General features: G+C 39.6%; 2 protein-coding genes across 14 annotated transcripts in view; both read right to left on the bottom strand.

The window, feature by feature from the left end:
• SNX29 (sorting nexin 29) overlaps nucleotides 1–5350 on the bottom strand; it is a 103041-nt gene extending 97691 nt beyond the window's left edge. For 2 of the 7 annotated variants that reach the window (XR_014958532.1, XM_085592375.1), the window contains exon 1: nucleotides 2152–5183. Coding sequence is in view for 6 of the 7 variants with exons in the window: in XM_085592375.1 (XP_085448501.1) it covers nucleotides 2152–2200 (49 nt within the window). In the remaining variant the exon portion in view is untranslated. The other 5 variants (XM_085592372.1, XM_085592376.1, XM_021539833.4 and 2 more) reach the window with 4 other exon arrangements.
• Nucleotides 5351–6700: 1350 nt separating this feature from the next.
• TNFRSF17 (TNF receptor superfamily member 17) lies at nucleotides 6701–19975 on the bottom strand. Of its 7 annotated transcripts, XM_085592386.1 has the most exons (7): nucleotides 16698–19973; nucleotides 16363–16477; nucleotides 15421–15510; nucleotides 14819–14922; nucleotides 14613–14703; nucleotides 8013–8144; nucleotides 6701–7264 (listed from the first exon to the last, which is right to left on the bottom strand). In XM_085592386.1, exons 5-7 carry the CDS (start codon nucleotides 14689–14691, stop codon nucleotides 7008–7010), a joined length of 468 nt encoding a protein of 155 aa, XP_085448512.1. In that variant the 5' UTR covers nucleotides 14692–14703; nucleotides 14819–14922; nucleotides 15421–15510; nucleotides 16363–16477; nucleotides 16698–19973; the 3' UTR covers nucleotides 6701–7007. The 7 variants fall into 7 exon arrangements, with proteins under 7 accessions (XP_085448512.1, XP_085448506.1, XP_085448510.1 ...); XM_085592380.1 differs by lacking the exon at nucleotides 14819–14922 and having other exon boundaries at nucleotides 8288–14703; nucleotides 16698–19975; XM_085592384.1 differs by lacking the exon at nucleotides 14819–14922 and having other exon boundaries at nucleotides 16698–19972.
• Nucleotides 19976–20085: the final 110 nt, after the last annotated feature.

Raw genomic sequence — 20085 nt, 5'->3', positions numbered from 1 at the left:
TCTAACAGGCAGCAATACTGTTTCAAGTATCATCTTGACTCTTACTTTATACCATTTTGAAGATATATTTCACCAATACTGAATACAGAATAATTATTCAAGCTGATCACATCTTGCCCTAAGCTTCTTAGCACAACTACCAGTGCAGTACAGCATCACAGCACTAGAAAATAATGGAAAACAAGAATGAGACACCAGGAGTATCTTCTTACTGTCAAACCTTATTGCAGAAAGAGCTTTATGTCAGGTGAACAGAGAGCAACTGTTACAGTATATCCCTTAAAATTCAACTACAGCATAGTTCCTCTGATTGACACCTATAAAATCTATTTTGTTACTATATAAGGAGCTATGCAAGACAACCTTTAACTTCTCAAGCTATTTCAACAATAACACAATACTTTGCTTGTTGGAATATCATTTATAAACTTCCATGAATATGGTAAAATTTATTCTTTTAGATAACCTACATTGCCTCTGTAATTTCTTTATTCTCATCTTAAGTTCAAGACATCCAACAGAAACCTCTGTGACCTCTCTGGAGTTTAAGTCATTCTCTTCTCCTTTCTCTCTCAAAGAACATACAACCAAAGTACCTATGGAGTGAAAGCCAATTACCCAAACTCAGCATGAGCAAATTCCTCCCGACACTGAAAATCAAACACCACACACTAGCAAAGAGAGATGACATCAAAGATATGTGCTTCCTCTTGCTATCCAACAGTGTGAGGTCCAAATCCCAGAATTTCCTATCTTCATAATCCCATTCAAAACAGTTTGTTTTTAAACCAGCAGGACATGACAGAATTTGTTGAAATGAGTCTGCCTTTATATATGTATACTCTTGTATCATATAAATTTACATTATACTGATAAAATGTATTTTATATATTCATATTAATATATAAGTATATCAATACAATTCATATTCTGTATAGTTTCATATATTCATTAAACAGAATAAAACCCCCACAGTATGCCAGAATAATGAAAACAACAGGAAAAACATGCAAACATAGCTGCTAACTAAGCTTCTCAATGCTGATTTTGCTGATTACAGGGCATTTCCAAGAAGTTGTGCTTCCCATTTTGAACTCTGACTCAAACTGTGCAGGCATGTGATGTGTGAGGTCTGGGGCTGTTAGTCAAGCACTGCAGTGCACACAAACAATGTTCAGTGCCAGCTCAGGACTCCAGGAACAAACCCCACACCAAACGGGTTTTAACTTCCTAACAGCTATGCCAGTTATGCCAGTGTGAAGATAAGGCTAAATTCATATAATCCCTACCATCACACTTTGTGCTCCTTCAGAGATTATTATTTATTAAACAATATTCAATGTTCTTACCATGCATACATTGCCATAATGGAGATGTAAACATGCCTGTGTATCCATTTGCTTTGTAATAAATCACATCACCATAAAATAAGGAAAACAATTCCAACTTTTAGAGCAACCTCTCGTGTTCAGCAGCACTGAATATACATAACTCTGCAGATTTTCTCTGTTGTTTCAAAACTCATTATTCTTACAGTCTTACACTACCCACATGCCTGCAAAAAGAGGCATAACACAATATTTCTCTTTATATTAACACCTTGAGACAACATCAGAACAAATGTACGCAATTAATTATTTCATGACCAGAAAAACACCTATCAAATGAAAATATTAGTAGGTGGGCCAAGTTTGTCTTTCAAATGCAATACATGTTAGTTTTTAAATTCACATCTCTTTTTACTCTTTGTATCTATTTGGTCACAGAAATGGTTTGCAACTAGATTCCAAACCATGATCAATATAAAAAAATGCATAAATACAGAATACCTACTGATGTTCACTATACTAATTAATGTTCTAAACCATTAAAGCATGTGATAATAAACAACCTTAACTTTACACAGATTGACTGCAGTGTGTATTTTCTCTTTATTTTACTTGTAAATTTGCACTAACAATTGTGACTGCAGGAGATTACAACCAATAATTCCTGAAGCAGCTCAGATCACTCTCACCATTAACAGGGCTATAAGGCCACTTAATGTGTCTACTGAGGGCTTAGCTGAGCTTTCTCTTCAATGCAAATCCTAAATTCTTCTACTGCTGTTGCTTAACAGAATTTACAAGGTAGAAGGAAAAGAATACTCACAAAGTCTAATTAAAAAAAAAAATTCAAATATTAAGTTGTTTCTCTTCATGCCGAGGGTATATTTTTCTTTGTAATAAGCCTAGAAAACATGGTACTATTTAGTGATGGTTTTGTTTTTAGTAGGTGGAAGGTAAAAATAAATCTCTACTAACTCTACTGAAGATTTAGTTCTTTCACATTTTCATTTTCTAAACTAAGTCTTCAGAAAAAAAAAAAAAAAAGCATATTTTCAGACTAGAGCATCAATTAAGTGTGATCAACTCCAGCTGATTTAAAGACTAACAGTGTATTATAAACTGACTAAAATACCCGTCTGCTGATTCAAAATAGCAGTAAAAACTGCAGCAACACATATACAAATACAAAACACAGAATGCATAAAAACAGCATTACTCAGAAAAAGGCTGTATTTAGACTATTGCAATAAGAAAGGAAGTTCATACAGGACTCTAAAAATAATTATGAAAACATAAGGTTGAAAAACTAAGAAACTTCAAGAGACTCCTTCCACCAACATCTACTCAGTCAAAAAGGGTTTAAAATAGGCTAAGGTGCTGCACCTGCCTCTCTGACACTCTTCATTTTCTGTTGTTAAAGTTCATGCTTTCCTATTTTTAAAATAAACTTCTCTCCATACTCTGACATAAACATCCACACCTACAGCAGTAACAAACTGGTGTATAAGTAAAGGAAAGTAGGATAGGTTCTTCCTAGGTAAAGCCCTCTTCAGTACCACATGCAGCATAGAAGTGAAATAAATAAATCTCATATTGCTCTTATATAACTTGCATTTATGTCCTAAATGCAACATTTCAGACTGCAAGCCCTTTTGCTTGCTCTAATGCAGGTTCTGAAGGCACAAGTTTAAAATAAAACAAACACAGACCTAATTTAAATGCTACCTTATACTACATTATTATGATTCTACTGCTTACTCCCCCCACCACAAGTTGTATTTTTAAGTTTTTTGAAACTGTCATTAAACAAATGACAACACCCACAGTTCTTGACAAACACATAAATCTTGTATCCTTGCATTGTTTGCCTTTAAAGTTTAGCCTGCTCAGCACTATAGAATAAAATATGAGTATGTAATTAGTAAGCAGCATTAGTAATATTAAGGTGAGGCTTACATCAACAGGAATTTACCTTCACATCCACTAGAAACACACTGTAGCTTAACCATAATTATAGCCATTAAGAAGTTCTTCCATCTATATTTCAGGAATAGCTCTGTTAGTTAAAAGGCCTACAACTGGGCATAGAAGTAAGTACGGACAGTGCTGTTACAGGCACTAAACATCTCATCAGTTTTAACCATATCCTTCTTTAACATCAGCCATCTCCTTTATCTGAAACAAGCATGATAATGACAGATATTTCTCTGTTCTGATCAGTTTGACTTATATTATTCTAGAAAAACACTGTACAGCATTGTGTAACAGTACTGTTCATCAAAGTGCAACATTAGGGTTTTTTTGTTATCTTGCTGTCTAATTGAAATTGTTGGGAAACCTTATCACTCTTGGCAGGGGCTATACATGAGTCCTTACTATGCCATTGAACCACTACTGTTAATGTCACATTACTCTATTTTAAGTAATTGTTTCTTTTCTCATAAACATGTATCTCTTCATTGTCTTAAAAAAATATTAATGGTAACAAAAATAACTACACGATGAAGCTTTAGGCCACAGGAGGTGTTACCTTGCCTTCTGAGTCATAGAATCCAAACAGAGCACTCAAAGATTAGTCTCCTAGGAAGATTTAGGTTCTAATTTGCATAATTTTGCACAAGGCTATTCCCAGTTTGAATTTGTAGGGATGAGGTCTTCCATATGAAAATGATGACTCTTACAATTTTGTAATTAGGATTTAGTCTATATTATGTCAAGATCTGAAACATTTGAGAAACTTTCTATTCCCATGCTTTGAAAGATTTCACTGTTACTTGCATATTCCACAAGCCGTTTCCCCATTATAATCTTTTTTTTTTTTGCCTCATCTTTTCCACAAAAATCTTCTATTTTCTTCCTACCATAAAGGTGAGAATAAAACAGAGAAAAATACAAGTGAAGTGGTTTTATTTTTCAATTCAGTTTCAGAAATGTCTGCCCCCCACAAAACATGTAGCATTTAGTTACTCCAGTTAACTCCTCAGTTTTTTTCTTACTGCCTTTGGCAACAAAGATCACCAAGTATTAGATCAGGGTGGGAGATCAATACTGATCCAATCCTCAGGTGCAGAGTGTTGTCTGCAACTTCCATTGCTGAACATGCACGAAGAGACCCATCATAGTTTTTACTAAAGCACCTTCCTTCTCAAAAAGCCTCAAACAAATCCTTGCCATTGTGTTTTAATACATATTAAATAAATACCACTTATCCTTTACTCCTATGAATAAAGTCTATCAGAATTTTCATCTCTATCCTAAAAAATAACCCTCCATGCTTGCCCATTCAAGCGGGTCTGTTTCCTCCAGTCCTGTAGTTTATGGGTCATAATTCTCATGCAAAGCTTCAAGTATTTATTTGACAAGCACCTCGGAAAGCTCTCGATTTAGCACTCATTTACGCTCAAGATTTAGCACAGCCCCCGCAGCACTCCCCTCTGCCACGGAAATTACCGCGTCCAAACAGACTCATCCTCACCGGGACCCAGCCAGGACACAGCGACAGGGGCCCCTTGTCCACAAGCCGTGGTTCTCACCTCTCCCACCCACTGCGTGCTCCTGAGATCATATTTTTCACTTTTTTAACTCCTGTTTTCTCTTGGTCATTTATTTCCTCACGAATATTTCCTATGATTTTGCACAGCTGAGGCAACACAGATGCCCGAGCTCAGCATCACTTGTGCTGCGAGCTAGCGTCACCCTCAAGGGCAGGACTTAGGATTTAAAACGGGGTAAAACACCGCTTCGGGGGAGCCAGGGGAGCCGGGACGAGGAACGGGGTGAGGAGACAAGAGACCCGTGCCTCAGCACGGCACCAGGGAGCAGCGAGGGGGGGCGAGAGCAGCGCCGCTCCCGCCCGGGCCCCCGGGCACGCTCTGCCCGCGCCAGCCCCCGCAGCGCCGGGGGCCCGGGGCGGAGGGGCCGGCCCGGCCGCACTCACCGCTCATGGTGCCCGCGGGGCTCCGTCCGCCGGAGCCGCCGCTCTCCGCACAGCCACGGCCGGGCCGGCAGCCACCGCCCGCCCCGGAACCCGCCCGGCGCCCCGGAAGGTAAACACGGCCCCGGGAGCGCCGCGCTACGCGTCCCGGCCCGCGGCTCCTCGGCGCGGCCCCGCGCCCTCCGCGCCCTCAGCGCCCTCAGCGCGGCCCCGCGCCCTCAGCGCCCTCAGCGCCCTCAGCGCCGCCGCGCCCTCAGCGCCCTCAGCGCCCTCAGCGCCCTCCGCGCGGCCCCGCGCCCTCAGCGCCCTCAGCGCGGCCCCGCGCCCTCAGCGCCCTCCGCGCCCTCCGCGCCCTCGGCGCCCTCGGCGCCCTCCGCGCCCTCAGCGCCCTCAGCGCCCTCCGCGCCCTCAGCGCCCTCAGCGCCCTCCGCGCCCTCCGCGCCCTCCGCGCCCTCGGCGCGCCCGGCCCCGCCGGGCAGGGGCAGCCTGCGGGGCAGGAACGCGGCACCGCGAGAGGAGGGGCGAGACAAGTGGCGATAAAGTTCCTCTGCTGCCGCATGTGCTGTGCTGGGTGCACGCTCGGAAAGGGTCGTTAAATAAAAACAAAAAACAAAGTGAGGATAATAACAAATTCCATAAGTTTCTAGGCCTGTTTGAGAGGTTTTGGCCCTGTGTGGCCAAAACCACACAGAACACCTAACTCCCAACTCACCCCAAACAGTGTCTGCCTCCTAAAGTTGCTGAAGCACATCATTCTTAGATTTCATGCAATTAAATACTTCAGTTTGTTGTTCATGCAGGAACTTGAAGTAGCATGTTAGCTACACATAAAGATGATTGTTGTTCTGGTTGCTGGTGTGGTTATTGCTCCTGTTGTTGCAGTTTTCCAGGAATAAAACTAGCCTAATATTAGGAAAGTAACATTAATGCTTGGAAGGCAAGGTGACAAATATATTCCTAATTTTAGGCCACAGAGCAGTCTAGCATGACTAATCACCCATCCTTGCAAATGTAACAAGGGTAAGTAAAAAAACTTAGTAAAAGATAAATAAATCTCAGTCTGAAAACACTTGGCACTGCAAGGAAAGCCTGTGCCACCAGGAAGTATATGGGATGGCAGGGGTTGCAGTGAAGGCCAGAGCTGGGCTTCAGTGACCCTTGTGGTCCCTTCTGACTCAGGACCTTCTGTGATTCTATGATCTGTGCTCCCCAGCACCCCACATCCCTTAGGGTGACCCAGTGAGTGATACCTTCTGAACCCAGGGGCCTCCATACTCTACAAGATATCCATCTTTAGAACATTCCTATTTCAAGTGTTGAAATTACTCTTTTCAAGACTGGATGTACTCTAGGTCTTCATTTTCACCTCTTGGAACAGTCCTTGTGTACCATCAAGTAATTTTGGGCACAAGATCCGAGTCTAACATGAACATACATATTTGCAAAGTTGTTTATTTTGTGTATGTCTGTAAGTAGGTACAATCTCTAAAGGCAGAAAAAGCTGTCCTAAGTAAGGACTTTCTGAAACTAAAAATTCCACTAAGTGAGTGCCTGAGAATACTGTAGAAATAGTTAACTAATGAAATACTAGAATTAGAAATAATATGATAATATTAATGCAAGCACAATGGGAGATCTCTAAGGATGGTGTACTGCTGTCTCCACTGACTGCAAGCATTAATGTTTACAGCTCTACTGGAATAACTCATTTATTATTGCTCAGTAGAAATACACTTCTCTCCCCATCATCCAATACCCAGAATGTAATTGTAATAATCAAAAGATTTGGTGGTAACTAGAACAGTAGCTCGTTCTTCAGTAGCTGGTAATGGAAATGAAGTTTCACAGCCAGTCTGAGGTTTTACCAAGCCACAGTCACTGCAAGTGCATTCTTCCACTGAATACATTAATGTTTCACTTGGAAGTGTGTGTCTAATTTCTTCTGTATTCACACTGCCTTCAGTATTAGCCTTGAGAATATTATTCGGCTCCACAGAGGAGTCTGTAAATACACAGAAATTAATTTAGTACATACATCATGCTAAACAAAGAGCTATTAAAGATCCAAATTTCATTATGGCCCAACTACGTTCTAACCTCAGTCAAAATTTTAAGGTATAGTGAAAGTTTTAAGATGTAGCTACATATGATAATCTTTTGTTCAATGACAATACAACCCTCTAGTTCAGAATAAGCATTGAAGTAATTCAACACATTTTCTAATTATTGTGTGAAAACTCACAAATATAGTATTTGTAAAATGGAAAAAACTTTTTTCACCTTCACAAAATATACCACATATGCTTCTCACAGACTACAATATTAAATAAAATTATTTAAAGTCTTAAAAAATGAAAAGCTAATATTGAATGTGTATCCTCTGCCTGGGAACAATTCCTTTTGCATTCAGTGAGGGTGAAACCCTTATGAAGTTTTTGCTTTTAAGTTTTCATAAATGATTTCTCAAACAGCAGCAAGTAAGCCAGGTGTGCATATGCAAAAACAAAATCCTCATGGGATCCAGAACCCACAAAGAGAAATTGCTGCTTTTGCAAGTCAACATCTGGATATTTATTCCCTAATAACTATGATAATTTCATGGAGACTATTTGAGGAATACCAAAGAATCCAACAAAGACCAAACAATCCAAAAAGTCATAATAATCTGTAATATATACAATGTTTTTACATGTTAAGAGTAGCTAAAAAGGTACAATGATCTAAAATTATTTTATGAAGTATTTATTCACCTGTGTGTTCCAGTTTTTCTTTTAGTTGCTTTAGGTGCTTCCATTTAAACAAGATCATTAAGGTACACAGAGTGATTATTAAAATCAACCCTATGCCCAAACAAATCCAAAGAATTCCACTTGAATCAGTACCTTATGAAATAAAAGATATGCATTACATTAATCATAAACAATAACTAATGCACAGTAAACATGTCCAACACATCAAACCTGAATGTAAAATACAACATGAAGATGCCCAGCACAGCCACAGAGTATTGCAGAAATCTACTTACTCTTCTCACAGTAGTTTTCACAGGAGGGCGGTGGTGCACTGGAACACCGGAGGTGACAAGGAGTACAAGAGAGCAGCAAATTATCAAAGTATTCATTTTTGGGGCACTGTGCCATCAGGGGCAGTAATTATGGAACTACAAAGCCACAGAAATTGTAAAAGAGCGAGGATCATGTACAAAAGGCTTCTCAGTTCTCAGTTTGAGCTACTCTAAGAACAGCTAGCAGTAATAATGGACTTCCATCACAGTTCCACTGCATGGGATCATGTTACAGAAAAAGGATTTAACTCTGAGGTCCCCAAGGAATTACTGTTCCTTTTTTGGCAATTCACAATTTTAGAAAAACTGAGCAGCTGCACCAAGATAATTTTCAATGTAAATTTTGTATGAAACAGAAAATGGTTATTTATGGAAGATGTTTCTAGAGCAGGTGCTAAATACTACAAACTGTAGAGAAAAAAGATCTCCAAATAGGACTTCATAATAATTGTTCTCGTCTCTAAAACTAGGGTTTTTTTTCATGGTGATTGCATTTCAATTCTAAATTAGCCTCTGACTACAGACTGTCACAATCAAAGTAGTTTACACAGATAAGTTGTATCTTGATGTTTTATTCTAATAGAATTTATTTTAAATACAGAGTTAACTAATAGTTTCTAGCAAGTAGCAATAACTGCCTCTATCCAGTATCACTGTCACAGACAGATCAGAATTACAGGATCTCTCTCTTTATCATACTTAAGTTAATTGCCTTTTTGACTACAGAAATATAAAAGGAAAACATTATATAAGGAGTTGTAATTTCAAACCACATTACTATGAGACTTATTTTCCCACAAAATACACCATGTGGGAATACACAAATTGGTTTTAGTGGAGCAGCCTAACAGATCTGTATTCTAGTTTCCAGCAGATGGAAATGCTTATTGTGGCTTCTGCACTTGTTTCTATGGCCTTGCACAGCTCAAAGCTTTCTATCTCAGGCTTTTCTCCCTCTTCAAGATTAGGGGATAAATAGGAATTGATGAAATCTGATTTAGGTGTGACAGAAGAAAATAAGGGTAGAGTCTGTGGTTTATGCCAGAACTTTCACTAGGAAGTCAGTGCTGGTGCTGAAGTCATAAAACTGGTTCTGCCTTGCTCCATACAATCACACTCTGGGGGGAGAAACCTCAGTTATGGCTGCAACATTAACCATGTTTCTGGTGAAGCACCATTTGGTACTTTATGCACAGAGAAATTTCAGGTTTTGCTTTTAAGATGCTGTTTAGCCTTTTCAGTCATGGAGAGGACAGTCACATTCTCAACAGTGATCTCAAGAAAGCAGATACTCATGAAAGTATCTTCATGGTATCCACAGCTACAGTAAGTGAATTTCAGGATAGACAAGCTGATCCAATTTTTAAGCTTTTATCCACTGACTTTGGTGAAAGATCCCAGCCTTTGCTGCATTCCTGGCTTACATTTTCAGGGGTGCAACACCTTACATTTGTCTTTGTTGGACTTTGTTATGCACTTCTGCTCTGTGTGTTGCTGTGATGTACCCTACAACTGATATCTACTTGATATGCTATTGGTACTATTCATAAAAATTGTAAAGGGACATTGAAAGAGAAATGTTGATCTAAAAGCAAGGAAAGAAATAACAAAATGTGCTTAGGTCACTAAAGATGTGGTAGATTACATACAGATAAGCTGATTAAATGTCTTTGTGTTAATGAAAGGGATAGTCCTGCTCTTCATTCTATGTACTCTGAAATGTGAGGAAGGGCTGGAGGGCTCACAGCTTTAATTCATTGTGGCAAACAGCTTTAATTCATTTATTGAGTCAGTTCATGGAATTTTACGTCCTAGGCCCTGGAAAAAAGGCCAGAAACAACACAGGAAAAAAAAAATATATAAACAGCTGATCACCTACTGGCAGCATGCAACTAAGTCCACCAGAGAAATCTACATTTGGTGAACTAATGCACCAATGTCTTAATTTGAAAAGTCCTGTCAAACTCTAAGTACAGTAGAAATTAATTTATGCCTAATTATTTGAGATTGTATATATAGGAAAATAAGATATTGTGGCAGAAATATTTTCTCTATCAGTTGGTCAGAAAGTTTTCCTATATGGCTGGTTAGAGTTCAAACATATTTATTGTAAGACACAAGGTAGTTTCATATTTTCAGTCAAACTCTAGGAAACTTCCCCCCAAGTAAAAGGCACAATACAGCTCGTTTCATCAGAGCTCTGGAGAATGATGCTGTCTCTTACAGCAATAATTTTCCCTCTACAGTTGGACTACTATTTCCTAAAGCTTACAGCCTTTAAGGATAAACTGATTTATTTTGACAGATGTGCCCCAAACCACAAATCCTGATAATTAAGCAATACATTTTTCACACATTGGAAACTGGGGAGCAATGACAGTAAAGGGTCTCTACTGTGTCATTCCTTTAAGCAGCCACCATTCAAGTGCCAGACTTTTTCCCTTAGCTATACACAGTATAGCTAAATGATGTATGCAATGACAAAACACAGGCAACAAATGGTTCAAAAAACGATGAGGAATTAGAGTTGTCATGGCCCGCTGCCTTTGTTTTCTGCACATCCTAACATTCAGAAGTTCCCTTCCTCAAGGGCATGAAAGCAAGCATGTAATCAATCAATCTTGATAAGTAATAGATCCCCCTGACAGATCTCACTACACATCTAAAGCACACGTTATTTCAAAATCTATATCCAGAAGTAATAAAGACATTTTCTAGCTTAACAAGGTTCTTGTGCAACCTTCATTTTTGAGTAATTTTGGTAGCAAGGAGCCAATATTTAAAAAATCCAAACAAACAACCCTTTAAGCACTTTTTTGGAAGAAGTGTGCTATACCAACTGGCTTTAATATGAGATGCTTTCTACCTAAATTGAGAAGCTGTTTATACAGTAAAATATTGGATTCAGACAACAAATGAAACAAAAACCAGAAGCATTAAGAATAAATTCATTAAGTGACATTAAGAATATTGTTACTTAGAAACTGTATCTATATTATGTTAATAATCATTCTGTTGCCTTGTATAATACACATTAAATCCTCTAAGCAGAATACCGATTTGTTACATGTAGACTATGCAAACACACAAAAAAAATGAGATGATGGTATGGAATGATGGTTCTTCTACAGTGATATTTACCTTTAGGGAATAATAAATGCATGCCTTACTTACCAGTAAAGTTACATTTCAGCTTTTGTTCAGTTATGGGATTTACAGAGCTTGCACTGGCTTTCCAAACAATTACATGTTGATGCTAATAAATGCTCTCTTCTTTTAATTTGATTTTGCTTCAAAACAATGGCAGAAATAAGCAGAGTTGGACAAAATAAGAAAGGATTTATCAACTACAATAATCATTCAACCATAAATCACAAAGTATTGCCAGGGAAGTATTTCTGCAGTTACATTACTGTAACTGAAATTCAAAAACTACCCAAGATATCCTCTAAGAATAATTCAGACAAGTTAAGTTGGCCTGCTGGAGTTGGCATCCTTACAGAGAGCAATGGGAAAAAATGCAAGAAGTGAAGTATCAACTGCAGAAAGAACAGGAAGAAAAAAGAGAAAAGGAAAACCAATTCTCAGATTTGTTTCCAAAATTTTCTGACTCAGGAATGACACCTGGGGACAATTTATAAAGACCAGTATGAATGCTATTTTCTGTTTGTTGTTTAAAAGAATGGTTTTAGCACTGACAGTTGTAGTAGGGTATCAAATTGCTGAACAGCATTTCAAGCAATCAAATCATTTTTACAGGTGAAAGGAGTACAGGTGAAGGGAGCATAACCCAGCATAGAGCAGGAGTTGGTGCTTTGGAGTTGTACACAAACATACACAAATGGTTTAGACCTACAGCCTTCTCCCATGGGAGCAGAACACCTCCAGTTTCATGTTGTTGTGGCATAAAACAGGCACACCAAGCACTGAACATCCAGCTAGAGCATTTCCTGCCATGAACCCAAATTTGACTGCTGGTTTTGTTAAACATCTGGAGAAACCAAAGACTTACAGAAATCCTTGTCAGTTCTTATTTGTGACATATTAAATTGATATTATGTAACAGAAATCAGTCACCTGGAAAAGGTAAGAAAAATTTTTTCTCTCACTATTTAACTTGAAAAAGCTGTTGTGAGTGTCTAAGCAAAAATAATAAAATGAGGACTCTGGATGGAAAATCAAAGTAAGTAATATCATCATATCAATGATTAAAGATTGAAATTCATCTGTCACAGAACAATAACTTGATCTGTTTACCACATATAACTTAAACAACAAAGTTTTGTTCTGGCACTACTTCAGGCTTTCTCTGTTGAAGCGTGTGCCAACTTTTTTGCCTGACTGTACTTGAGAAATTCTGCTGGCATAATTACATAGCACTTACCAAGAGAAAGAGGGTTTTCTGCTAGGACTATAACATTCCCTTCACAAACAACATTAGCTAGGCTGACAAAGGAATTCTTCTGGTTGTATAGTTGCTTCTACATTGATGGTTTTGTGCTGGCACAGCTCTTTTTTTCCCACTCACTAAGGCAACTGACCTATGCTGTCAAATCATATACTACAGGCTTGCTCTGATCCTCTCCAATTCTCTAAAGCTATTTACAGAACAAATCCCCCAGAAAAGTCTCTTATAAATCACCTCACCTCAACAATCCTAAAAATCTGTAAGACCAATGTACATACCAAAAAACACTTTTTCTTCTCAAAAGTTATTGCACTTCTAGGAAAAGCAGTCTTACAGAAGTCATCTCCTAAAACAGTGTTAAAGATTTCTGAAACAGTTATTTTCAGAAATCCATGTTTTGTGAAGTGCATGCTTTGACTGTATGGCTGGGAGGAGATAAGCTGTTCTAGGAATGGGGCACACACTGCTAGTAAATAAAAGAATGGAGCTATTAAAGGGTTCATCATGTTCATTAACTTTTACAAGCTGCACTGAACAATGCTGCTCTTAGACAAAATATTGTTTAATGTCATTTGCACACAGAGCAAAAACAAGAACAATGTGGATTTTGCCTGTTTGGTTCAGCACATTTTAATTAGACCACAGCTTTGAAAAGAGTGATGTTGCTGGTGCTACATTGAGTATTTCCAAAATGGATTAAAGAGAAAACAACAGAAGAGAAAATGTTCTTTTAAAATAGTGATTAAAATAACAATAGTATAAACACAGTCAATTAAGTCACAGACAGCTTCTGTATCCCCCACTGTGTTCAAAGCTGACATAGCTAGGAATGAGTTTATGGAACAGAGGAAGTGCACAGCCCAGGAAAGCAGTCCTAATAGACTCCAAACCCTTGGGGCAAAGAAGATATCTTTTCATTTTTCTGACATTCCACATGTGCTGGAATAGTTATGTAACTACTAAGGACAATCCATAAAAAAGGGATTGTGCAAGCAAGTTTGGATAAGCCAATGCTTGTTAGAATGCCAGTGACATTTTTATGTTGGTACAATAGTTTTTACAGAATATAAATATAATTTATTTCTTAATGTAAGCACTTATATTTTGTGTTGGAAAAATGATCTCTTGCGTGCTACTATTATAGGGATTTTGCAGGTAGACAAAATAAACTAAAAATCATCAGTGGTATAATGCCAACAGGAGTATTGGAGTTACAACAAAAATAAATGTGCAGGAACAATTATGAATTACGTGAAATGCTTGGCATACACTAAAGTCTAACAGAAATTTTTGTTCTGGTAATTTAAGCCAAATTCTCTAGCTAATCAGAAGTTTGAGTAATGCACATTCACTTTTTTCAAATTCTCATGAACAGTAATCACAGTGTCAATGTGTGCTCTCTCTCAAGACAGGAGGGAAATTGCAATTGATTTAGCCACCACTACTCCAGAATAATTCCCCATGCAAATTGCTGTCTCTGGAATAAGAATACTGGCACAGAATACTCCTAGAGTAATTAAGCCTATTTAGAAACAAACTCACTACTTCATTCTCACAATTCCATAATGAAGTAATTATTTTCTGCAACAATGATAACATGTTAAGTAGCCATAGAAGAACAGCTTTAAAAATCCCATGAAGCTGTTATTCTTCCTTCATAACAATAATGCCATTCTGCTTTAGTCATTACAGAAACTAAAATCTTAAGGGATCTCTAATGGACAACATGCTCCCTCAACTGGAATTCCAGAGAATTAAGAAGGTGAAAAGAAAGCACATGAAAATCCCACATGGAACCAGTTTTCTATTTTCCCCTCCCTTGAGACAGCCAGCATGTAAAATTTTCCATATAGAACTGAAGTGTCATAAAACCCTTACCATATTCATAAAGCAGGAGATCTGGCCTGGAGCTATTACAGTATCCAGCAGTGGACATGGCAGCTCGGCGCTTCTCCATGTCAGGGAGTGCCTGCAATCAGAAAGGGTGTGAATAAACAGTGTGTTAATACTCAGCCACTCCTCATCACACTTGTGCTCCAGCCCCTTCCCCAGCTCTGTTCCTTTCTCAGGACATGATCCAGCACCTCAATGTCCTTCCTGTCATGAGGGGCCCAGAACTGGACACAACACTCGAGGTGTAGCCTCAGCAGCGGTGGTGACTGCGCTGGTCCTGCTGGCCATGCTGCTTCTAAGGAAGCAAAAGGTTAATTTTCTAATCAAAATACTGCTAACCTAAATAAAAGCGTAAGAACAGAAAAACAGAGGTCTGGATTGTACTTCACAAGATTTCTTTTCAGCTGCTTCAATATTTTGATTGACATGATGCCTCCTCCCACCAATCCTAAACCTGGCTTTCAGATCTCTGAAACCACACAATCTCTGCCTTCAAATATCTTCAAAATAGATTCTCTCCTGTCTCTAACCTTCCTAGTCCCAGCTCAGTCACTGTTTACATCATTTAAGTGATCTCATTCTTCCCTTCCTTGGATGCGCATTCTTTGCTCAGCACATTCCTTCCACATTGAGCAATCCCTCTGCTATTCACAGCATTTTAACTGTCATAAGGTTTATAAACTGTGCACAGGTTCTTCACAATCTGCACACCTAAATTCCCATCTTCGTTTCTTTTGAGCTTTGATAGCAAGAAACCCACACACACAACAGTTTTGACAGAAAAGCTACTTACCTTAACTACTCTCCCTCTCCTATTTTTCAGTCTGGAGTCTCAGGGTATAAAACCACAGAAGAAATTCTGTCTGAGGAGGCACTGCACTGCCTGTGCATTCAAAGAGAGGCATCGTGAGCAATGATCCAACAAGAACTCACCTTACAGATCTCTGAGATCTAAACAACACAGGGTAACTAAGCAATAGATCACACAGCTGAGAATTCTGAGCCTCCAATTAGAGTCACCTGAAAAAAGGGATGGCACTTGCAAAAAAAGACCTTTCAGTTTTTCTTTTTCAAAATACACAATCAAAGAGAATAAAGGTTGTTTATACACATAACAGTGAGAGATGCACATGACTATTTTTAAAAATAATGAGCTGAACATGGGAGGTACTTGAGAGCGGAGAAGATGGACACAGAAAATTACAAACTGGCATTCTGGTGTAGCAATCCATGCATTTCTTTTGCTATCTAAAGGAAAACCAATTAACTTTATGCCCTTTTTGGAGCCTGCAGTATGTGTTTAATTGCTCCAAAAAGGAGTGATCAAAAAAGGCTTTAACTAGATTGAAGAATAGAAGAATCCAGCTCTAAAGTACTCATTGCCAACCCACAATGAAATGTGAAACAAATTCTAAATTCCTTTGCAGATGTGGAGTAATTCTATGATTGGACTGTGAAATTGAGCTTATGCTCTGGTGCTACATTTGGAAAACCAAAGAAGAATTTGATTTGAAATTCTTCCAGTGAAATAGCTTCAAATACATTTCTATGATGGAATTCATGGACTGCAGTTCTGCCAATGCCCAGAACAGGGAGAGGAACAGGCCAGAAAGAGCATTTGTTAAATAGCAGTGTTGGAACAACAAATCAGTAAAAAGATGCTTCTGGGGCAAGATATCTTAGTTTGCATTAGACATGGTCTTGTGTCAATATAAAAGCCTCTTTATTCACTTACACTTCCACGAGCACCAGTAAAGCATAGGAAAGACTTGGTTCTTAATGAACCCATCATGCTGAAACATACTTGTGTTTTCTATTCTCTAGTTCGCAGCTACATCTCCACAGACTACCTGGAAAGAGAATTTACCAGGGTTTAAGAATATTAATTTATCAATTCCTGGCACCTGGTCAAACTTTTAACAATTTACTTCTTACCTCCTGTCTTTTCTTTCTCCTAACTAAATAACTTGTTCCTTTGGCTTTGTTTCTACAGGCTCTTTCTGACTTCAAAGCAATTCTAAATATCAGGCTACTCATTTAGGTGCATAACTACTGTACATATTTGAATACCTTTAAAGATGAGGGTATGGCTCACACGGCGTCACTGCAATCCCAGCTTGCTGCCACGCCAGAAAGGGAAGTAGTATTCCTTTCCTGCTCCTCCCAGTCTCAGCCAAAATGTTTTTTCCCATGTTGCAGTAGCTCAGGAATTTACTTGATATCAAGGTAAACTGAGTCAATTCAGCCATAAAACAACTCTCTCTCATTTTAAAGCTGTTGGTAGTTTATGGAATTTTAAAAACTTACTTGTTGGTACTGAGCAAGTAACTTCTTGAAGCTGTTAACCTGTTTGGAGCCTTCTAGTGAAATCCATCTTTTTCTCCTGCTTCAGTTCACATGGCTAAATCATTGGTATTCGTAGGTGTCCCTGCCAGGCTGCAAAGTGCTTGTGGGAGCTTGGGTGGAAGTTACTACCAAAGTACAGACCACTATTTCCAATACCATATGAACAGAGCCCTCCATTTCACTGCTATAGCACTGACTCACCACCGACTGCAAATTAGTGGTGAAGCTGCCTTGGGATAGTTTATTATATTAATAACTTGCTCTCACCCAAAAAATAAGTCCTGTTCCACATTCTTACTTTATACCAGCCCTGGCATTTGTCAAAAGCTTCTTATTTGATTCATCTGAGTAGCCCAGGAGGAAAAATAAAGTGGATTGTTCTGACACTAAATTTAATGAGCTGGACAGACTCAGCACAGGGTCTAACAGCTCAGAGGCAGCACAAGGATGGATATTAGAACTGCAGCTGTGGGAGGGGGACAATTTCTTTGCCCCTCAGTCATCATATATTAACCCTAAGCTGGGCCAGACTCCTCTTTTCTAAGCAGTCTTGATCACTTAAGTAATTCATGATATGAGAATGGATTTATATGGGTGGTTCTCAATAAGAAAAGCTTTTAAACATTTATTAAATGAAGAGCTGGTATATTTATTCTAAACATTTTCATGCAGAAGAGATTTAAACAAAAAAAAAGCTTTTATAATGCTTTAAAACCTCAAGTAAACAGGACCATTTACACTCCAGTGGATATTTTGCCAGTAAAATTATCATAATTCCACTTTTGTTTTGAGTACCAGCTGTTCCAAAATGGAAAAACAAACTACTAACCCTGTTAAAAATTTAGTGTTTGAGTTTACACAATTCCTATGTGTGACAGCCTGTAAAACAGGTCTGTACACTCTGAAGGACATCTGGCATCTTTTGAAATTCTGTGGACTAATTGTTTGTATCCTAGCAAGTACCTAGGGAATACATACCTGTCAAGGAAGGAAGAAAGGTTGTGAAACACAACTAATTCTTTTCCACTGAAATCAGTGGTAATATGCAGTTCTGCACCTCTGATCAAACACTTATTTGGTCCTACTCCCCCTACACAAACACAAAAAAATGTATCACAACGCAGTGCTTTATGAGCCATTGGAAAGAAAGTCCATTTCAAAAACCTTCAAGAAGTTTTTTTAAGGTATGCCAAAATGTGTGCAAAAATTGCTGTCCCTGTGTTCCTTGTGCTGATCATTTTAAGGTCCTTAACTGCTCGGAAAAGGCAGCACCTGCCCCCAGTTAAGGCTTTCCTGACCTGTAGGCTGTGCCAGGGCTCAAACAAAACAGGAGCTTGCAGTACAGCATTGCACTCATTATAAACGTGAGCTGTTCAATGCTCACAGTGACAGTAAAAAGTGTTCAGTAACAAGTCACTGTCAGCAGAATGCACGCTGCTTGCTCTCCAGTGGAGTTTTATCTGTTACTCAACACTAGTAATCCCTGAGTGCTAAAATGGTGCTACCTTGTTTCCATACTATATGAAATGTATCAGACACCTCTTGGTTAATAAATGTCACCTAACAAGCAAAGGTTAGAACTAAAAGAAAGCAAACTAAAACAAACCACTGCATGCTACTTTTCCTTTAGTTAAACTGAAAAGTGATTGCCATGCACAGCTGGGACTTATTGCAGCTTGACAAAAATTCTAAATACTCTATTTGAAAAATAGAGTATATTTTTAACTCTGTGCCAGAGAATAGGGTTAGGGTTAACCTCTTGGTGGTGCTTGAAGGAAAGGCTTCCACTTAGGCAGAGGTTTTTAGTCTCTCATTATAAGTGATATCTTTTCTTCCAATATGAACTTTCTATGGTGTTACTGGGGCTTTGGTTTTTTGGCTTTGTTTTTGGGTTTTTTTGTTTTTCTTTTTGGTGTTTTTTTTCTTTCCTTTTGTAAGTGCTACCCTGCACACTAATGTTTTCCCTGGCTATGATCTGTTGGAAGCCCATACTTCCATTAACATCTGTAGAAGTTTTTGTTTGTCCATGGCCCACATGTTGCTGCTGGTGTGTAGCCAGAGCCCTCTGGTTCTCGTGTCAGGGTTACATTACACAAATGCCCCTTCAGGAAAGCTTTTGTTCTGCAACAAAAACTGCCCTGGACTCTGCACCAAACGGAGATCTTTCATTTTTAGTTCTAAGACTATCTGTTTTCAAAACAACTCTGTAATCTGTCCTACAGTGTTCTAATATGAATAATGCTGCAGATGACTCGGCCCTCACGTGTCAGCACTCCAAGAAACTCCCAAGTATTTGCTTTGCGCATTATAAACACACTGTACCTTATGAGACAAAATGCTGCCACAGCCTCGTGCAGACCTGTAACCAAAATCTACTAGTTTCCTCTCTGTTCTGCGCTGTTTCCTCCAAATATACTTAACTTCAAGCGATGTCTTTTGAGTTTGTTTGTTGAGATTTTGTAATAAAAACTTCTAAGAGTCATACCACTGGGGAGAGGGCCTCAGTATTTGGCAAGGCCTACTGACTCTGGCCATTATAATGGGATAGGTTTTTTACATGGTTAACAACCAAGTCAAAGTGTCCTACAGAATGACCAAAATTGGAACTTTCATGCATCCTGTCCACTTTTGGCCGGACAGGTACGGCAGCGTTCCCTCTAGCATCCCGAGGGAGGGCGTGTGCCCCCCCAGCCTCCCCGGAGCTCTGCTGCCCTCTGCTCTGCGGGACGCGGTCTGTGAAGCGCTGGGACCTGCCCCGGCGGTGCCGTCCCGCCTCTGCCCCCGTCCCTGTGCAGCTCAGCTCTGCGGGGCGGGCTCGGTGTGATTTCGCAGGGCCCGGAGCTGCCCGGCGGTTCTCATCCCTGTGCAGCTCAGCTCTGCGGGGCGGGCTCGGTGTGATTTCGCAGGGCCCGGAGCTGCCCGGCGGCTCCCGTCCCGCCTGAGGCGGTTCCCGTTCGCGCCAACTCCGCGCTCCGCGTCCCCCTGGGCAGGGCGGCGGGGGCGGGGCCGGCAGGGACGCACGGCGCGCGCGACGGCCGCCGGGAGTTGCAGTTCCTGAGCGCTCAAGGAACGAAGGCAACTCCATTTCCCGTCTGTCCTCGGGAGGCGGGGC

The sequence above is a fragment of the Lonchura striata genome, chromosome 14, assembly GCF_050655825.1.
Source record: "Lonchura striata isolate lonStrDom1 chromosome 14, ASM5065582v1, whole genome shotgun sequence".
NCBI classification, from domain to species: domain Eukaryota; kingdom Metazoa; phylum Chordata; class Aves; order Passeriformes; family Estrildidae; genus Lonchura; species Lonchura striata.
This window is presented reverse-complemented; position numbering and strand designations above follow the sequence as displayed.